Source organism: Cygnus olor, chromosome 4, assembly GCF_009769625.2.
Source record: "Cygnus olor isolate bCygOlo1 chromosome 4, bCygOlo1.pri.v2, whole genome shotgun sequence".
In the NCBI taxonomy this organism is placed as follows: domain Eukaryota; kingdom Metazoa; phylum Chordata; class Aves; order Anseriformes; family Anatidae; genus Cygnus; species Cygnus olor.
In genome coordinates, this window is record NC_049172.1 from 45,361,685 (window position 1) to 45,382,640 (window position 20,956).

The window sequence follows — 20,956 nt, forward strand, 5'->3', positions numbered from 1 at the left end:
TGACTTCATCGAATTACTTTCTGTCACCTTCTACTGAGAGAGCAGACAGCAGTTAGGAGGGCAGCAGGGACCGAAGACCAGCTCAAGCGGCCCACCCCTGCCCATCTGTCTGACAGCACAGACCTACACCTGATATTCACAGGAAAGAAAACAGAGAACAACTTGAACCTTGCTGTTGCCCGACCTCACACTCCAATACTCCTGAATGCTGTATTTGTTTCTAAAAGGTCTTATTAAAAAAAAACAATCACCACGTTCCTATCAATATAACTTCATGAAGGTTAAAAGAGATTTCTAAGTAGGAAGATCAACACGTGATGACATCGGCAAAATGCAGAATGGAAATAAGGGTTCTGACAGGTACCTGTGAACTTCGATCTGTTTTCTCCTTTTCTTTGCCAGTATGCCAATGCACAATCTTCAGGAAAGTAACCGTGTTAAGTATTGAGTGCTATTATTACACCTTTGTTGTGAAAACATGCAGATCTATCACGTTAAACAGGAAAAAAAACATATCAAAACAATGGGCAGAGTAAAACAGTGAAAACATGCAGATCTATCGTGTTAAACAGGAAAAAAACATATCAAAACAATGGGCAGAGTTAAACAGTGGTGTGGAAAGCAGTCAGCAAGAAGGCAGTGTAATGCCCGTGTGCCCCAGTATGCAGGCACAGCTCATTGCCCCTCCAGCAGCGCCAGCTGGGTCAGAACAGCTGAGCTCCCAGTCTGCGCAGCCAGCAGCGAGGGCTCTGCACTGCGAGGAGAACTGTCCAGGGGAAAAATAAATGCTCTGACAGGAAGGCTGAGAGACCAGGATGTCCGGGGTGCAGCTGCAGCAATGCCCTGTGCACAAGCACCCGCCTGGAAGTGGAAAGTGAAGCCCTAACCTAAAAGCTTCATGAAGGCATCACGTCCGACACAGCCCCTGGTGGCAGGGATGGCTCTGGGGTCTCCAGATCTGCTGCCCACGAAGCGAACCAAATGGCAGGCGAGCACCCCTGCCAGGCACAGCAGCCACCTGAAGGTGGAGCAGAGCTGTGTGCTGAGGTGCAGCGCTGTTCGGAGCCAGCAAGGGCAAATACCTTCGGGTTCTTGAGCTATGGACTGCAAAAGCCTTCCAAGAGGAGGAACGATGAAACACCCGAGTGAAGTCCTACCCTGATGAGGTGACCGCCGGTACAATCATCCAAGGGACAAACGGCATGGGGACGTGTACCATCTGTACAACTAACTGCTATAAAACTACCTTGTGCATCACTCACCACGAGCAGATGCCAATATGACCGTACATTATTGCAAGTTTCTTCCTGAGGGGTGAAAAACAGGATACAGCTTAGAAGGTCCTGAACCAGAAAATAAACTGCTCTGAATCAGTGCAGTGGCAGAGTTACAAGCGTCTCCGCAGCCCCTTGGCACCGCCACGGCTTTTCCAAAGGTCTGTAAAGTTCACAAAAGATTGTTACCTTCCTACTGAGGGCTGGCTGATACCAAAGGGATAACATTTTGAGTGCCTGGCCTCTGCAAAGGAATGTGGCAACACCAACGCTTCTCTGCCAAATAGAGGTGCAACGGGGGAACTGTCTGCAGGCTGCACCTCATATTTCAGGATTTTACAACTCCAAACCCTCGCAGTATTTGTATAAAGTTACAATATTAAAATCAGTATATTCCTAGCATGCTGATCTATTAAGAGTTAAAAGAAATAATAACTTAATCTATTTCTACATCCACTTAATCGAACAGAGGCAAGAGCAGGAGGAAGCAGTGGAAATACAGAATGAATCCTTGATGATTACGGTTCACAATTTTTAAGTTATTCACTTGGGAAGTGTGAGATACTTCCAGCCACATGCAATTAAAATTTAGGTGCTTAAACGCTTCTCAATTTTTCAGCTTTTGCTCACGCACACTTTTCAATAGCAGCAATCTCGAAGTTCCACAAGGCTGCCGAGCTGAGCGTATTTTTTTGCCTTAATACCTAGAGATTAAGCAGTGTAAAATTACTCGGCATTGACTAGTTGGAAGCTGCCACAAAAAAAGAGATCCAAGTACCCCTCAGTGGGAAAAATGCAGAAGCCATCCCTCCACCTGCTCCCACTCCCCTTCCTCAACTTCCAGCACGTGGCACGGAGGCAGAAAACAAGCATCTTGCACTTCAACTGTGGAAGTAAGCTTTCCATGCTGTGGTCACTGACATATAAAAAGCGATAGGGACAGATAAAGAACAGCAAGCCAAAAAGCACACCAAGGAACAGAAACTGTTTTGCAGAGACTTGCTTAAAAAAGAGCACAAAAACACAATCAACAACACAAATCTCTTTGCTTGAAGTTGAGTAAAATTCATCTTCTATTTGCCTTGAAACAGGAATGTTTTATCAAGACAGATGAAATACACTGCCTTTACTAGAAAGCCTTGATCTGACGGTACCCACAGCTTCAGAAGTGACACACGCAACATGACCACCCCCCTTTCCTTCTCCACAACCGCTCCGATGCACACAGGCTGATGGGCTCAGCTGTCCTGCGACCTGTAGCTGTTTTCTCCACATCAGACTGAGTTCTCCCACACAAGGCATCACAGCGAGCTACCGCAGAAATTAGATTACACACACACAGAGCACAAAAGCAATTTTCACAACAAAACTAACAAAGACCTTCGACATCGTACATGACCAAAAATCCCCATGAGTCAGAAACCCTTTCATGTGAAACAGAAGCTAGAAAGAAAGGGGAAAAAGCCACAGCCAAGTTTTTGATGAAAACAGTATGTCACATAGGTTGTCAGCGCCTGACTTACATTACATGTATACATGTGCTTTCTAAACGACCGTCACCTCAAAACCCTCAGGTATCTCACCTGCATTGGACAGCCCCTTTTCACCACAAGAAGAAAGCATTGTATGGCCCAAATGCTCCTTCAGTTATGAAACCAGACAAGCAAAGAAGAAGGCACTAGCCGTGGCTGATTACAAAGAGGTATTACGCAGCATTACTGAAAAAGCCATGCCAGACTCTTCTCTCCTGAGTTAATCCTAACCAGAAAACCCAGCCACTTACAGGTTACGCTACTTTCCTAGGCATGGCCCACACGCTAGTTACACATCCATTAAGAAGGTGGCCAAAATCTAGGCCGTTTTACTAACACTAGTCTGCATCTCGTGCCCAATCTGCATTTCCAATTTGCATACACAAATAGTTTGTTCCCCTCGGTCCACACTTTCAGCGTTGGCTGTTGGTGGCTCACTGCAAGTGTAAGACATGCACTCCTGCCCGGTTCTGAGGACGATCATGGACCAGCTGCCGAGAAAGCCGCTCCTCAAGAAGGGCTCAGTGCCTGTAAGGGGCTCACCCTCGCTGCGGCTACGGCAAGTCCGGGGCACGCTCGGGAGCAAAGCCGTTCCTGTTACGTGAACCCTGCGAACGCAACAGGGCCCCATGTTGCAGAACAATACTGATACGTGCTTATTTGACAGCTGAGTGGCATGTCCATGTTAAGAAGGCTCAAACAGAGAATGAAATAAATAGGACAGCTCTTCATGCTCCCATTACCGACAAACAGAAGAGTAAATGGGATCGACCACTGAAGTAGGTTCCGTACGGATCTGTACGCCCTCCTTTCCTCTTAGAAGTGAACCACTGGGTAGGTTGCTTCAGCATGATAAGGCTCAACCCTGCCTGTTTAGCCAGCTGCTTACTGCAACCCTGGAGGAAAGAATGGGGCACTTCTAACATTTATTGCAGCACAACACTTCAAAGCAGTTCAGTTTGCTTTCTGTAATGGGAAACAACATTCTACTTTCAAGCAGAGCTTCAATGCAAACTAAAAATAAAATGGAAACCAAAAATCAGAACACTTCCCTTTACCCTTCCATTGGCTTGCACACCATAGCCCTCGTTTTCATGACACACAATAGCACCAATTCAGAGAAACAGAACTTCACAGGTGTTCTTACGATCACTAAATACGTTCCAAAGGTGTTGCTGCCATGAACAGTCTGTTTCCTGTCTGTACATTTAACGAAGCATTTCTAACCTTAGGTTCCATGCAAACTTTGTGGTGAGACCAAAAGAAATACCCTGAAACTAACATGAACATACTTGAGTTTTGTGAGTATTTAGGAGTCCAAAAGTAAAGCATGAACAATCTGACGTCAAAATGACTATGTCCATAGTGAACTTAGCTCGACTGGAAACCTACCAGAGAGGTGAAATCTATAGGCCCCAGAAACGCAGATTTGAGAAAAGTGCTTCTTCTCAGTCTGTTAAATATAGTTGGAAATTGGTCTTGCTTTCCAAGTTCAGGCTATGACGGAATTCAGACCCCACAGCGCTATCGCCCCAAACATGCAGCAAAACGAGGAGCGTAGAAGCTGCCGTTCAAGGCTCGATAGCGAGTTCCCCACAGACTCATAAGAGGTGTTATCACGCTGAGCACCTTTGCGGGGCAGACCTGCTGCCAACAGTTCCTGCACGAGTTCATGTTAGCACTGTACGTACGTGCAAACGTTCATCACAACAGCACTGGAAACCACCAACTTACTGAGGCTTTGCGAACGGGGAAGAGTGACGATGAGGCAGTACATCACACGCGTACTTGAGCACCTTTGCCCAGTCAGAAGGCTAAGTACGCTACACTGTTTATTCTAACCCAAATTAAACCACGTGTAACACTGATTTCACTTCCAGAAATACTCTACAACACAGCACAATGAAGCATTTTGTACTAAAAACTTTATTCCTTACGTGTCCTATGCAATCATTTGAGTCTTTTCTGGCAATAATTTGCCCCAAACCCACACACCTACCTGCAGATCTCAGCAGCTGCCACAGGACTAAGCATGACAACTTCACAAGTACAGAAGTGTACTCGCTCACAGGACTGAGCTGAAGATAAATAGCGTGCCTGCAGGCAAACCATGACTAGGTCTTGGTGCCAAAAACACCGTTACCCCCTCCCTCCCACTTCAATCTCTAGATAAAAGACCTCCAAATTGCTTTTGAAAGAAACTTATTTGAATAACCAGAATTGTACAGTATCTGACTGGCTTTTGTGCCAGTCTTAATCACATTAAGATTTTGAGACAAAATACCAATCCAATAGGTGAAATGAGAATTTTAGCGAAATCTTGGTTTCTTCTCCAGAACTACATGGGCCACTTCCAATGCAAGTTTCTCACATGCCTGAAGATTGCATCACAAAAGGTCCCAGAACTTCTATACGCATAACACAAACACCAACTGCTAAGTTTTCTCAAGTATCTGTATGAAACCCACGTAGTAGAGAAGCTTTTGCAAGCTGCTGGTTCCTACTTTTGCAGTCGGGGATGAGCACTGTCACACGGGGCAAGACACAGAGCTGGCTGCGCACAAGGAGCCCGCTGCGGCAGGTTGTGTGCCGTGACTCAGCACTGCACCAACAAACCGGCCCACGGGGTGGCCTTGCTGTGCTGCGCCACCGTCCGCGATAAAGATGCCCGAGGTGCCCAGAAGAAGCCGGCGCCCTGCGATGTCCCGCCAGAGCCCAGCGCAGGTTGGACTCTGCAACAGCTCTGCCTCAAACCGAGGTCCACAACGCCAATGCCTGGCTGCAACAACAGACTGTAAGCGACGGCAAGACGAGATTGTGTGTAGTCACACAGCTCTTGTTTTTTGCCAGTTGTTCCAATAGACGAGGTAAAAATTCCCCTGTAGCCTCCCTCCTTTCCGTTTTCTGCGTCTCCCCAGTAGAGCCCATACCTCATATACAACAGGTAATTTTTTTTCACAGGCAACTCGAGTAATAACCTCTCCTCCCTCCTGTAGATGTTAAACCGACTCCAGCCTCCTTAGTGCCAGCGCTGCAGGCAGTTCGCAGCACCAGCACCAACCCATTCTGTGCAGGAGACAAAAAACCCAAAACGCTGCTACTTTGTTTAAAGTTCCGGACATTACCCCAGCAAACAGAAGAACCTTAGTTCAAGAAAAGCTGGAATTAACAGTATAAAAGTCCAAGGCTTGTAGTTCCCACAGATTGCCGCCTTCTGGCTAGTGCCAGGGACACAGAATAGCAGCCCATGCAACGCAGAAACAAGCCACAGGTCAGGAGGAGACGACAAGGTCACTCGCTGGTGTAAGGTGCTTTCAACAGCAAAAAAATTTTAGAGAAACCATTTTATCAGGTCATTTTATACAACAAAGCAAGACAAAGAACATGCCAACTCACTTTCTTGTTTGCTGTATTCTTGCATCTCTTTTTGCCCACTATGTACAGCACACATCAACTGTTCCAGGTCACCAAAACTCACAAAGTTCAATGGTGCAAAAAGAGGGAAAACGCACTTCTAAACAGACTCTTGACAGTCAAAATCTTTCCTCTCATTTGCCAGCAAAGCTTTCAGGGAAGCATATGTATAGCCAAGATTTGTCTTGTACTATATCATCACATTTAAGACCATGACTGCGTGTAGGCAATCTCAGGGTACTACACAATTTGCCCAATTATTTGCAACCCCTCTATTCTGCCACTGTTTCAACAACGGGCAAAGGAGCCTCATTCACTTTATGCATTCCCCGTTTCCTTACTCCCTTTTCTGCTTCACGTTTTGTCTTCAAAATTGCAGGATTTGTTTTGTTGTAAAGCAGAGAACTACAAAATCACCCAGCACTGCATTTTTATTTTTTTTTTCAACAGAGGGTCTTTTGTTTCAGCTTACTGGACTGGAGATGGCCTTAAAAATACATGTCTCAAAAACAGCATTCCTAAGAAAGCTAAAATTAACAAAGACAAGAGAGAAAATTACTAATCTAAGCCTGCAAACTCAGTATGTTTGTATACGTAACAGCAAAGCAAAAACAAATCGTGATGACACGGTAAAAAAAAAAAAATACCCATGTGGAACAGATAAAATAATTTCCATTCTCTTTGCCACTGTCTACAGAAGACAAGATAGAGGGAATTGGTCTGCATCCTTCCCAGAGGAACACAGTTCTAGATTTATCAAATACCATGCCAATGCAAATTATTCTACAAAAAAACCACCTTGCTCCTTACCAAATGCTTATTACATAATGCGGGTAAGTAGCAGGTTTTTTTTCATCAGCTGCAAGGAACACCAAGAAAAAAAAAAATCAGGTGTTATATCTAAGGAGACATTTCATGTTCTTCGCCATAAATTCATCCGGCTATAGGCACAAAATTCAAAATAAAGGTTCCCAAGGCAACCGTAATTCACTCGAGGCGCAGCAGCCCCTTCTCAGACTGCATGGTCTGTTGCGCGCCACACCTGCCACGGTGCCCTGTGCAGTCCCACTGCGGACAAGGTGCCCCTCGCGGCAACTTGTACACCTTGGAAGTCACCCACCTCGAGCCCATGGCATGCGACAGCTTTACACTGCACAGTTCAACTATGCTGGCTCATTCATTTTTAATGGGGGGAAAGATTAGGCTCATGTCCCTCTCAGGAGGTGCTAGCCATTTTCTTAAGAAGGGCTGGAGGAAAAAATTAAATCCACTTGCCCACTCAGCAATCACGAGGAGATCCTTCTTCCCTTGGCAAGTTGTGGGTCATGTCGGCTTCCATTATGATTTTAAAAGGAACACCAGTAGCAAAAAAAACCCTTATTTGTCAACAAACTGGCAATTGTCTACTAAGCACCTGCTCCTATTTCTATTACATTAATAATGCAAAACATAGGAATATCTTTTCATGGTTATAAAAATATCATCTTTTGCAAATTTGATCACTGTGTGGCATGTCACCATCAGCATTACTTGGTTATATTCCAAGTCCCCACGCCGTCACTACTACTCAAGCTCTCCTGTCCTCCTTTGGCATCTGCCCATCCACTTCCCTCCCAACACGCTCCCTCGTAGCTGCAGGGACGGAACAGATCAAGGAACGGAGCTGGGTTAGATCCAGCCTTCCAAACCCAACCCGAGGCTGTCGCAGCCCTCCTTTCTCCAACTGCTGATGCTGGGGTCCAACAGGCCTCTGGCGAAGCCGTTGCCACATGCTAACCCAGCAGGACCCCACTCCCCAGAGCCACGAACGGATCCGGCCAGGTCAGTGTATGGGACAGGTCAGCTCAGAAGCTGTGAGTGCCAGAGGCACAGCAAGAAACTTCGCCCAAGCACATGACCCAGCTGGGCTGGGGTCCCAGGGAAGCCCAGCAATCTCCCTTCCTCCCTGCCCCTCCCAGCTTGGCATTGATACTCCCTGCACAGCTTGTGCCTGGAGACGGGGATGCTTCAGCTCGGCGCCACCTTGCAGCAAAAAAGTCAGTTCCGAGCAAGCAAGAGCAGCAGGAGTGGGCGCCGCAACCAAGTCCTTCCGTGGTGGCAGGCCATACACTGTGACAGGCTGCCTGGCCCACATTTGCTCCAGCTTCCAACCAAGCTCAGGTCGGGATTCACGCAGATGAGCCTTTCGGCGTGTGGTCTACGTGTAGCTGCCTAAATGCTTATGCGGCATAAGAGAAAGGGAAAGCATGCAAGAGGAATGAACCGAGAGGGAGAAGCTGAGCCATCAGCAGCAAGCAGTGCTGTGAACATGCATAGGGATGTGTTCCAAGCCTCCTAAAGAAATGGGAGAGTAATATATAGAAAAAAAAGGTAAAACACAAACGCAAAACTATGAAAGTTGGCAGGAAATCTCTGCCCAGACACTGCAATATTTACAATTAACTATGTTTTCTAACAGAAAGCTTTTACTGCTTTTCAGATTTGGTCTCTTGTTTCATTTAAGAGAAATAAAAGTGAGATGGGGGGTGAAAAGAGCAGATTAAATTATATAGACAGTCATGAGACCACTGGGATTTTTTTTGGTAAAACTAATATCGAAACAAGAGAACCCAGGAAAAACAGAAGATGACTTATCCCAAGAACATCAGATTCATCTAAAGAGACTTGTAAAACGTTCTTCAGAAAGGCTTCATGTGTCCATAGCACACTGCAGTTACCTCAAGGAAGAACAGAAACAAGCAGGGGATAAACAGACCGGGGGGCTGTGTATGTACCTGGAACTCGTAGTATGGATGAGAACATGGCCCAGAAGTAGGGATGGAGCTCTGACCAGGGTGGGAACGTCTTTGAGAGCAGAAGTACAGCTTGCAAAGGGCAGTGACACACATGGAGGAGCTGAGGAGCTGCCAGTCTGTATCTGGGTCTGGAACATCAGAAATGTGGACCTGTCGTGCTGCATAGCTATGCGTCTCACTGCCAATCGAGGGGTTATTCTGGATGTCTTCTTTTTTCCCATGTAAGACAAATGTTTCTGTTTTCTAGCATTATAAAGCTAGCCAGCCCAGTTGTAGGCTGTCCTGGGAACCCCATGCTGCTTTGCAGGTTTTCTAAGTGGCAGAGTAATCCAAGCTACTAAAGAGTAAGGCCTGCTAAAACACAAGCCCTAGGAGCAAACCTTTTAGAGACCTTTTTCTGCTTCTCTCTGGGAGGTCCTGCAGCTGAGAAAAAAAAACAGGAGATTCTCTCCTGGGCATTTGTAATGAATTCCACCACTGCCATATACAGATTCTTTAGGACATTAGAAAGCATTTTTAAGCACCTCTGAAGTAGGAAAGGACCACCTCTATAGTATAGGAAGGGAACAGAGCACAAACAGAAGCGAGTGACATAAAAAAAACCACAGTTTGTTGCAGAAGCAGAGCTCAACAACCCTCTGTAGTGTGCCTTGCTACGTCTCCCATAAAACATTTTTGAAACAAGCATAAAGGAAATGAAACCAAGGGGCTTAGACTGAGCGCTTTCCAAAACCTAAAAGAAGGTGATAGCTCTACACGTGAGGTGTCAGCATCTCTGAGGCCGGAATCCTCCAGCACTGTCCATCGTCACACTTCCAGCTGACCTGTGGTTAGCAGATCCTCAACCCGAAACCAGTGACTGCTTTTTCTGATAAACCAAGCTGAACCGCTCAGTGTTCAATAACAGGCTGTCAGGGCTTGAACGCGCACACAAGTGCAAGCAAAACAAACAACGCTAGATAGTTCTTGATACGTAATCTCAACAATTAACCTTGCATAACCAACTTCTGAAACCGATAGCACTACAGGAAGCACGAAGGACGTTTTTAAGCCATGAAGCTGCCTGGGCTGCCCTCTCCAGCAGTGTCCCCGGCAGCCCTGAGGAGCGCTTCGCCCACAGCACAGCGCCGGCTCCCATCTCCGCTCCGTCGCCCAACGCACATCCGCACGGGGCACGCACTCAGCAGCTTCTCCTTGCCGGAGCGTGCACGAAGCGGGTGTTTTGGGGAAGGACAGGCTGCTGCGTTTTGTTGGGGGGGTCCCTCCACGGAAGATCCCTGCCACGGAGGAGGCACTGGAGCTAGCAGCCGCCTGGGGCTGCCCCCGCTGTGCCCCCAAAGCAGGGTGAGGGGACAGCCCGAGGCACCGGGTTTTTACCACCCCCAGCCCGATGTTGTGCTGCTCCTCGCCCCCTAGAGACCACCCCCGGCCCCCCCGGAGTCCGCCCCCGGCCCTTCAGCGCCTCGGCCCCCCTCAGACAAAGGCCGGGCCCCGGGAGGCACCGGGCGGGCACCGGCTCCTCCCCGCCGGCCCGGCCGGGGCCCTGCAGCCTCCCGGGGCCGCCTGAGGAGCCGCGACCCACCGCCGCGAGCCCCTAACGGCCACCGACGGCCGCCCCCCCCCCCCCCGGCCCGGGGCCTCACCTCGGCGGCGCGGGGGTGGCCGGGAGCCGCCGGCCCCGTTTCGAAAGCTCCGCCATTTTCCGCCCGGCCCCGCCGCACCTGCCCCGGCCCCGGGGGGGGGCCTCCCCCTCCCCGCAGCCCCTCACGGAGCGCCCCGCACCGGCGGAGGAGCCCCCGGGGGCCGAGCCTGCGCCCTGCCGCCGACTGTCAGCGCTCCGCCGCCACAGGGCTCTGCCTTCCCGCCCCCCGCGCTCACCGGGCGGCCGCTGCCCTTCTTCTTCCTCCTCCTCCTCCTCTTGCTCCGTTCCGCTCCGCCGTCCCCCGCCGCCGCCGCCGCCGCCGCCCCGCTCCCCCCGCCGCGGCGCCCGGCGGCGCCCGCCCGCCCGCCGCGGCCGCGTTTGTTCAAAATCACGCGCCCCGCGCCGTTCCCCCACCGCATCCCATAATACTCCGCCGCGCCGCCCTGGCAACCGGCGCCGCCGCGCTCCCGCCCCGGCCGCGGGGCTCCATGGGCGCGGGGAGGAGGAGGAGGTAGGAGGAGGAGGGCGGCGGGGCTACAAGATGGCGGCGGCGGCGCGGCAGGAGCTGGCGCAGCTCATGAACTCCAGCGGCTCCCACAAGGACCTGGCGGGCAAGTGAGTGCCGGGGGCCGGGTCCCCCAGCGGGGATGCCGAGGGAGAGGTTGATCCTGTGGAGGGGGGCCCCGGGAGCGGGGCGGGGTGGCGGCTGGGGCCCTGCGGCCGTGGTTTGTGAGGAAAAAGAAGGGGAAAAAAGGGGGGTTTTACCTCAGGGTTTGGTCGTTTTCTACTTGTTTTTCATTTTTGACTGAGGCTCCGTGCTGCTATAGTGTGGGCGGCCCGTTGGGGCCGCGCGGCAAGTTCAGGGCCGGGTCCTTCGGGACGCCGGTAAGCCTTCATTTTATTTTATTTTACTTTATTTTATTATTTATTTATTTATTCTGCTTCTTTTTTTATTTTATTTATTTTTCCCCTTTTCTCCTTTAATTTACGCGCGTGTTTTGGGTGCTGCACCTCGCTACTCGCTATGTGATTTTTCACGTGGATTTTTTTCTTTTCCTTGAGGGTAGGCTGTGAAGCTGATCAGTTAGAGTAAAATTTTTTCACTCCCTGACTACCTCTTTCTTTCCTGGAGGAATTCTTTCTTCTTTCTCTTTTGGAGCTTCATGTTTTAAAAAAAAAAAAAGTTTTCTTCAAAATACACAATAATATCTAAGCTGTCTCTTGATGAAAACACTTCAAACATTTTTACATTTCAGATATTTTTTGCCTCTCTTGAGTAGTAGACGTCCTCAGGTTAAAGCCCAGAGTTGCACTGGCCTTTCAAACCATGAAAACAAAAAACTTAACACTTAAAAACGCATATTTTCTGTGTGCATTTGTCTCAGGGGACCAGAACCTGCTACTAACTTCCAAATTCCACCACGGTTTTTCATTTTCACTGAATGTGGCAGTTTAAACCTTTGTCTAATATAAGTAATGTTATTCCACAAGGGTTACAATTTTCGTTACTTATTCTGTACCACCTCTTTTTGGCAAAGGAAAACTGCACTATTGTAGGGATATATAAATAAACTAAAAAAAAAAACCACACCTTAATTGCACAAATAATAAGAGATAAGAAGATGATTGGCTACGTTATTGACGCTTTTGGCTTGGGTTTCGGTAGGAGTCAGGTATCAATTTCAGGTGAATGTGCCTGGCACTTGAATGTCAATGCTTTGGAAAATATCCACCTCACAGGTAGAGAGAATAAAAGCAGGAGGAAGGCTCAGGTAGAAAATAAGCAGAGCAGTGGAAGCGGTGAGTGAAAATGTCATCTCAGATGTCTTTTATTTTTCTCCTGTGGACAGATATCGTCAAATATTGGAAAAAGCAATTCAGCTGGTGGGTGTAGAACAACTTGAAGCTTTGAAAGCTTTTGTGGAAGCAAGTAAGTGCTTTTGGTATAATTGATTGCAAACTGAGTGAAAGCCAGACATACATGGGATCACGTTTGTTACGTCTCCAAGAGGTTACATGAAGACATTATTTCTTGGTCCTATTGGAACTTAAAAATGATTAGGAAAGGAGCCATCAGCACCATGTTCAAAAGTTGAGGAAAGATATAAGATTTCTAAGTTAGTACAACTTTCCAACCTGTCTGTGTGACAGTGTCTGAAGGTAAAATCCAAGTAAGCTCTGAATGCTAAAACGGATACTGGATGTTTAGCAGTCTTTTAACTAACAAACTCCTTCAGTCTCAAATTAGCTTGGAAAGCAATCAGAAGAAATGGCTAGGTGTTTTTGTGTTGTGGATAGATACTTGGCCTGTTGATTACCTCTAAATTATACCTGTTATTTTTTTAAAAATTGTGAATAAACGTAGTGCAATTTAGCCGAAGGGTTTATTCTGTCCAAGATATTTCTAATGTCCTATTGAGAACAATGAGTCCGAATTAATTGTTTTTAAAAACTATAAATCAGAGTGAGAAACAGGTTGTTTGTTATCTGTTAGGTGTTAGAACTCTGACCTCTAGTGTTGCTGAAGGAATAAAATTCATCTTTAGAACAAACACTGCTTCACTGATACACAGATGTAAAATTTTGAATTACTTTAATAAATAAGTAAATGACTGAAAGGCTGAAGTAAATGATTGAAAGGCTAGGGATTGCTTACAATGAAGGCACTAACAAGCATTGTGTCCATCTTATGTTTTTCTTCCATGCATTTCTGAACCAGTGGTGAACGAAAATGTCAGTCTAGTGATCTCACGTCAGCTGCTGACAGATTTCTGTACCCATCTTCCGAGTCTTCCCGACAGCACAGCCAAAGACATATACCACTTCACCTTGGAGAAGATACAACCTAGAGTTATTTCATTTGAAGAGCAGGTGAGAAATCCAGTGACAATGGGTTTTGGTTTGCAGGCTTTTTTTCCTCTCAACTTCTGACTATTTTTAAGTCTTTAAAAATACTGGTCAGAACAGACATTCCTACTTCGAGTCCATTTTTCATTCCTATACATGTGAAAGGAGATAAATGCAGGGAGTATTTAGAACCGTGCAGAGAATACCGACATTGTGTCTTATCAGGATGCAGGGCATATAACTCTTCTGTTGACAGAAAACGTCTTCTTACAGTGAAACAGTGCTTGAGCAACTGGAGGCACTGTCCTGAGACTGACTGGTACTCATTGTATTGCATTGTACCCAACCCGGGGACAGGCCGGTGATGGAAGGACTGAATCATTTTGACAAGCAGCTGTTGTTTAAATAATAATAATAAAAAACAACAACAACAAAACATATTTGTAGATACGTATGCTTATATTTAAGCCAAAATCACTTTATTGGGGGAAAAAATATTCTTGAAATTCCCATTCTGCAGTTACCCGCTGAATGTGCCGCATCTTTTTCCTTTCTATTAATTTTCTTCCACGATTATTCACCATTGTCTGAGAAATCTTGCAGAAGATGCTTATGTGAAAAGCTTGTGCGATCTAATATTAGAGGAGAAAAGGCAGTTTGTCATGATTTATATTTGTCTTTTTGCCTTTACCCTTGTTAAGCAGCTTTTGCTCTATATCTTAACTGAACTCACTTTTGTAGAATCATTTAGGGTGGAAAAGGCCTCTAAGATCATCTAGTCCAGCCTTTAACCTAGCACTGCCGTACTTTCCCATATGTTACAATGATTATGCATACATTACATCCTCAACATGAGATGTCTTTTTTTAACGTTTTTATAGAACCCTGATTCTACCACTTAGAGTTTACCTGCTGACAGCTGCTCTACAAAGTTGAAGCTTCAGAGCTAGGATCTAATCATAGCTCACCTCATTTGTATCTCTCCAGCCTGATATGAGGTGTAACTGCAAGAAATGTATTATGAATCTTGGTGTTCTAGTTGTCAAAAACCTTGTTTCATCTTTAAAAGTTTGGTAAGAGATAACTACTTACTATTCCCTGAACACCGACTCCCTTTATCTAGTTGCAAGGTCATTAGGAAATGCTTCAAATCAGCACTCATTTAAACTGTACGGTCTTAAGGACTTGATGGGGGAATTGAAAACCTTCATGTCAGAAGAGTTGTATCTGCGCAGGTTGCTGTGGTATTGAGAGGTGGAGAGGAATGTACAAACAAGGAAAAGGACTGTGAATGTTAACTCCAAACCATTCAACTGTTACAGCGTTTGCTAGTGGCTTTTATTATTGCCTAGGTTGCTTCAATAAGGCAACATCTCGCATCCATCTATGAGAAAGAAGAAGACTGGAGGAATGCAGCACAAGTGTTGGTGGGAATCCCTTTGGAAACGGGGCAAAAGTAAGTACCGTGCTAGACGTTGTTCTACCTTGTATAGTATACTTTCTCACTGCTTAGTGAACTGTACCAGTGAGTGGGAATTTTGGGGTTGCATATTCTCTTGGAGTTTAGGTAGTTTAGGCTAAAGTACTTTCTAGATGATGCAAGTGTAGCTTGATGGCTGTTGCTTGCAGTAACCATTCTTGTCTGTCAAAACACTGCTCTGGAAGTGTTTCATTATTTATTGGATGTTGACGTTGTCTGTGCAAGTTCTTAGAAACATTGGCTTCTACAGTTCAAAATGAAGACATAATTTGAAATTTGATATTAGCTTTTTTTTTTCCAAGTGTAAAACCCTTACTGTTATTTTTCTTGGCTGTCTTTTCTGTTCTTTCTCAATTTGTATGTAGAAGGAGTTGCAGTAGGTTTTACCCATTCAGCTCCTATTTGTTCCACTGCAAATTTGCCTTCCACCTCCAAGTGGCTCCTTGTCCGTGGCAAGTTTTCACCCCATTAGAAACCCGTTTCTTTTGGTGTTTGTAGGAGCCAGATTTAAGTTAGCTTTCATCTCAGATTTCTGTACTCTGAATGGAGGGCACTAATTCTGGATTTAGGGAAGATGAAAGCAGGGTAAAGCAGAAGCTGCCAAGTGCTTAAGAAGCATAATATGTCTTTAGAACAGGAAAGAACAGAGGTAGTAGCGGGGCGTCTCTGAGCACTCTTTTCTGTTTTGCTGCAGACAGTACAATGTAGATTATAAACTGGAGACCTACCTGAAAATTGCCAGGCTGTATCTGGAAGATGATGACCCAGTTCAAGCAGAAGCTTATATTAATCGAGCTTCCCTGCTTCAGAATGAATCAACTAATGAGCAACTGCAAATCCATTATAAGGTTGTATAACTTTGAGTTCTCTGTCTAAAGGGAAATGCTTCTACACGGAGATGGTTATTAGACAGTGCCACACAAACTTTCACAAAAAGAGACAAAAGGAAAAGCTTCTAAATGACCTTGGGAACAGGAGAGCTCCATCTTAGCAATAGTTAGGTAGCCAATTCCTTAAAATTTCGAGAGAACACCATAAAGATTGCTTATGTGCCAGCTCTAGTGGCTCAGAATAACTGAGTTTTACTTGATAATATTGTCTTCTACCTTTGTAAGTCTAAGGGGAAACAAAATTACGTCCAATATTGGAAACAGTTGATGTTTTTTTTCCCCCCAGCAGTAAATAAATAGCAAGTACCATCTGTGAAAATAGCTTTCAGTCCAAAGCAGTCAATTAATTTACCTTTTTGCTTATTGAACAATTTACTGTGTTTAGAGTTTGGACACTAATTTCCCAAATGAAATTTTAGTAACTGTGATTAACAGTGATTGGTCTAATGTGACAGTACCGATCAAGTGGTTTAAAAGGGGCCTTGTGAAGTTCTTCAACACAGCAGATGTGACAAGAGTTGCAATTTAGAGTGAGAGATTTTAGTTTGTTTTTCCCTTTTTCCCTACACACATTTCATGTTACCTTTTAAAGTGCATATTGGGTGGGAAATACATGATTAGAATAGCAAAAAGTGTAAAGAAATATCAGGTGCTGATACAGCTTTTGAGAGAAAAGCAAACACCTGAAAAACAGGATTGACTATCTAAGTGCTAGCTGTTAATGTCACTAGTGAAGGGAAAGCGTAGGTAACTATCAGCTGTACAGTATTTCACTTGCTTTGTTTTTAGACATGCGGAGAGTTTAGCATGTGAACAGCACTGGAAAAGGCCTTTTCAGTCATCTGCTGTGTTACTTGGCTTGTCAAGGCCTCACCTAAGCTAAGCATTTCAAGACACAGATTTGCTGATGATTCATTAAAGCAATGTTTATGGGAGCTGACAATTGATAATGCAGGAATTACAGCAAATGCAAATTACGCTATGTAAAACTAACTGCCCCGTGTTAGTTTTCTGTTACTTAGATGTATTTTCTTTCTAGGTTTGCTACGCTCGAGTTCTTGATTACAGAAGGAAGTTTATTGAGGCTGCCCAAAGATACAATGAGCTGTCCTATAAGAGCATAGTCCACGAAAGTGAGCGACTGGAGGCACTGAAGCATGCTTTGCATTGTACTATTCTAGCATCAGCAGGTAAAATGCATGTTTTGTTTTCGTGCTGGAGATCCCATGCACACGTTGCATGTTCCTGAAGCGAGTCAGCATGCGCATTATATGTGGGGACTGATGGAGGAATCCAGAATTGTGAACACCGTCAATTATCTCCTGGCATTCTTTTAACTCGGAGTGGGAGTACTTGCACTTTTGCCAGTGATAAGGTGCCATCTTGCCTAAAGATGCAAAAATAAGTGTCAAACAGCATGCTGGAACTGAAAGCAGCCGAGTCCTCTCTGCTGGAGCTTTGGTGGTTAATTATCTCTATTGAAAAAGACAACTTTTTTGTTGTTTACTTGTAAATTCTGAATTCTGTGGTGGCAGTTTGAGCATTCTTCTTGACTCTCCTAGGACAGCAGCGTTCTCGCATGCTTGCTACGCTTTTCAAGGATGAAAGATGCCAGCAGCTTGCAGCCTATGGGATCTTGGAGAAAATGTATCTCGACCGAATTATACGTGGAAACCAACTGCAGGAGTTTGCAGCTATGCTAATGCCTCACCAGAAGGCAACTACAGCCGATGGTAAGCATTTCTCTGACGCATCCTAATGCTGCTTGTTCATCTAGCATTGCCTGTTGCAGTCTCTAAGTGTGATAGAAAAGAACACAGTATTGTTTGTGATTGTTATTTCCTGGATTGTTACCCTCATGAGCACAGCTGTAGAGTAAAGCTTCTTAGTCTCATTTTTTGTCATTGGCTATAAAGATTTTGAAATTCTCTTCTAGAAACTTAGTTCTAAAAAGCTAATTTTTCTGTCCATTTCAAGTCCTTTTCACTAACACACTCTCCCAGTAGTTTTAGCCTTGACTCTTGCCTCACTCTACATGAGTTTGTCCTTTTGTGCGTCTCCTGTTCTGATGGTGGATAGGATGCTTGCATGAGCTAGGACCGCTGGAAATTGTTCTAGGTCATGAAAAGTCTGCATTTGAACTTCTTCCTGACTGTTGACAGATTGTGGTGGGGTGATGGGGACTTCACATGGTCTCAGAATTGTTTTCTGATCTGTCACACTGACACCTTAATACCTTTATTCTTCCTGGAACTTCTGAACAGTGATAAACTGTGCAAAGTAATGACTTCAGCAGAATTCTAAATAGGCCGGTCTCAGTTTCCTGAATGAGAACAATGAAGTGAAATACCTCTTCAACTGGCAAGTCTGCCTAGTAAACAACGCAAAAATACACAAAATGTAAATTTACAAAAAGTAAAAAAAGGACAGAAAAACAGTTCTGTTGTAATATCAGAGGTGAGAACTACCTAAAGGGACTTCCTACAAGTAAGCTGCAGTCTTCCTCAAGTCAATCTGTTCTTTGTCCATGACCTGTACTGTTTATCTTTTAAGTTGAAGAATACAGGTTAGTTGATAATGAAAAAGATGCCTATCTTTGGCTGTATGTTACGGGGCAAATGAGTCAGTTAAATCAAGAGCAGACAAACAGGATGAGGGTTTCTCATCTCAGGGGCTTAGATGAAGCCTCTAAGTGCTGCTAAGGATGGAGGGGGGGAGGTGTGGAAATAATTTTGTTACCATTGGGCAACCATCCCTCAGCTTCGATGCTGGGTCTTGTAGCAAAAGGAATATCTCCATTTCATTATTCTGGAAATTTAACTAAAAGGGTTAAAGCTGCCTGTCTCAAAAAATTAACCACATGGAATCCATTACTCTTTCTTTTTTGGTGGCATATGCTGATGCAAGGCAAAGAGAGGCACTTGAATGTTCTGCACATGCAACCTTTTAAAAAAAAAACACAACACACAACACTTTCCATCTGTTTTAAAATACAAACCAAATACTTGATTCATACTAATTTAACTGTTGTCTCATCCAACCCTTAAGGTTCCAGTATCCTGGACAGAGCTGTTATAGAACACAATTTGCTATCTGCAAGCAAACTTTACAACAACATTACTTTCGAAGAGCTTGGAGCATTACTAGAGATCCCTGCAGCTAAGGTATTGTTTTTTCTACACCTTTTTTCTTTTATTAAAAAAAAACAAAAAGCAACAAGCTACCTCAGAGACATGACAAGAATAACTCTAGTAAATAATAGAATAAATAGTTAAGGAATAGGAAATCATTAAATATTCAATACTAGACATATGAAAAATTAATTATTTAGCATACTTCGTGAGAAAAGGTGCGGAATATGGAATAGACAATAGCCAAGTTTGATGTTGCTTATAGCGTGTAGTCTGTGTGATTGGACACTTTCTGTACAGTGTCCTCCTCCCCCATGTATAGAGATGATGGAAAACCTACAAGAATTGTCAGAACCATATTCATTTTTCATGTCTTCCAGAACAGAGCAGCTACCTAACACATTTCTCTCTCTATCATTTCAGGCAGAGAAGATAGCTTCTCAGATGATAACTGAGGGCCGCATGAATGGATTCATTGATCAGATTGATGGAATTGTTCATTTTGAGAGTAAGTTGGAGTACAGGATTTTCGTTGGCATCATTCAGAATCACCTTTTCTCAAGCTGCTGTCTGACAATACAAGAAAATTAGTTTGTTGGAAGTGAGCATGCTGTCTCTCGCTATGGCCAGGAGGTAGCAGAGCTTGCCCTAGCAGAGAACCACACTTCACCCATCCCTGTTACACAGTTACACATTCTCTTACCTACAGGAAAGTGTGAATGGATTCTGTCAGTCTCTTTGTAGGAACATGTTCAGCAGGAAGTTCTCTGCTCACTTTTCCTTTGCAAGGCAGGAGTTAGGCTTGTAACAGACAGCCAAAATCACTGTAGCTTTTGATACAGAAGCGAGCACAATGTAGCTGCAAGGAAGGCTTTGAGGTAGGTGAGGGCAGTGCCGCAGGAGGAGGTTGCAGTTGAACAGACGGGGAATTACCAGGACTGACTTTGGTTTTGTATGGTTCCCTTCTGCAGCTCGCGAAGCTCTGCCAACGTGGGACAAGCAGATCCAGTCACTGTGTTTCCAGGTTAACAACCTGCTGGAGAAGATCAGTCAGACAGCCCCGGAGTGGACAGCGCAGGCGATGGAGGCTCAGATGGCTCAGTGACTGTGCCGCCGTGGCCTGAGGGGAGGCAGTCGCCTGCTGTGCTGGAGGAAGCGAGCTGAGCAGGGCTGAGAACTGAGTGAATGGCCTGCCTTCACAGCCACACCACTTGTTTTCACTCCGGCTTAGGACACAATTAGGCGATACTGTGTTTGGCGTGAGAGTCCGCCTGTCCTCTGAGCATAGGATGATGCTGTTGCTGCCCCTGCATTGCACTCTGCTGCGCTGAAAGCTGTGGTTTCCACGTAGAAGAAACTGTCACGTCTGCAGCAAGCTGGGGTTTTGGTTTATTTAATGTTATTTGGTTTTCCACTGTATTGCTATAGCTTTGTAGCCCATTTCTTCCTATGGTGCTTATCCCACTGTGAAAAATGCAAGTGCCATGTTTCTTTTAGTTGTAACTATTCTAATAAAGGCTGCAGTGAGCCACTTGGTTTAAGTGTTGGAGGGACCTTGCTTTTTTTTCCCCCCTGAAGCAGTAACTTGAAGCCAGTCTGGTATTTGGAAACGTTGCTTTTTGCCCCTGAAAATATAAACTGAGCAAGCGGTTCTGTTTTTCCGTTGTTTGTGCAACGCAGGTCTTCAACCCTAACTGAAGAAAACAGTGACCCTTCTACTGCATGGGTGCTGCAGGGCACAGAACTCTGTGGCATCCTGTGGGCTACAGGTGGCTGTCGAAAAAAGCTGGGGTAGTGGCCAGTGTTCTACAGGGAGCTTGTTGCAGTGACGTGGCCAACGATGAGAACATAAAATCAAGTATGGGAAGCCAAGCATGCTCTCTTTTCTTCTCTAGGTTAGCATGAGGTGGTAAATCGGCAAAGGTATTGTTAGTGTTTCTGGAGCTGCAGC

The 20,956-nt window shown here is 45.3% G+C and overlaps 2 protein-coding genes across 7 annotated transcripts in view; one reads left to right on the forward strand and one right to left on the reverse strand.

Moving 5' to 3' along the window:
- Window positions 1–10,968, reverse strand: part of LIN54 (lin-54 DREAM MuvB core complex component) — a 37,677-nt gene extending 26,709 nt beyond the window's left edge. For 3 of the 6 annotated variants that reach the window (XM_040556514.1, XM_040556511.1, XM_040556508.1), the window contains exon 1: window positions 8,995–9,331. In XM_040556514.1, coding sequence (XP_040412448.1) covers window positions 8,995–9,022 — 28 coding nt within the window. In that variant the 5' untranslated portion in view covers window positions 9,023–9,331. Of the gene's footprint in view, window positions 1–8,994; window positions 9,338–10,893 lie in introns of those variants that run through there. The other 3 variants (XM_040556510.1, XM_040556512.1, XM_040556509.1) reach the window with 3 other exon arrangements.
- Window positions 10,969–11,113: 145 nt separating this feature from the next.
- On the forward strand, window positions 11,114–20,546 carry COPS4 (COP9 signalosome subunit 4). The gene is made up of 10 exons (XM_040556517.1): window positions 11,114–11,272; window positions 12,508–12,587; window positions 13,377–13,528; window positions 14,857–14,960; window positions 15,679–15,832; window positions 16,914–17,064; window positions 17,437–17,607; window positions 18,923–19,038; window positions 19,429–19,513; window positions 19,977–20,546. Exons 1-10 carry the CDS (start codon window positions 11,199–11,201, stop codon window positions 20,108–20,110), a joined length of 1,221 nt encoding a protein of 406 aa, XP_040412451.1. The 5' UTR covers window positions 11,114–11,198; the 3' UTR covers window positions 20,111–20,546.
- Window positions 20,547–20,956: the final 410 nt, after the last annotated feature.

Coding starts and splice junctions, on each gene's coding strand:
- COPS4 (XM_040556517.1), top strand. CDS start 11,199: ATGGCGGCGGCGGCGCGGCAGGAGCTGGCGCAGCTCATGAACTCCAGC. Junction 14,961..15,678: donor CCTTTGGAAACGGGGCAAAA/GTAAGTACCGTG, acceptor GTTTTGCTGCAG/ACAGTACAATGTAGATTATA. Junction 17,065..17,436: donor TACTATTCTAGCATCAGCAG/GTAAAATGCATG, acceptor TGACTCTCCTAG/GACAGCAGCGTTCTCGCATG.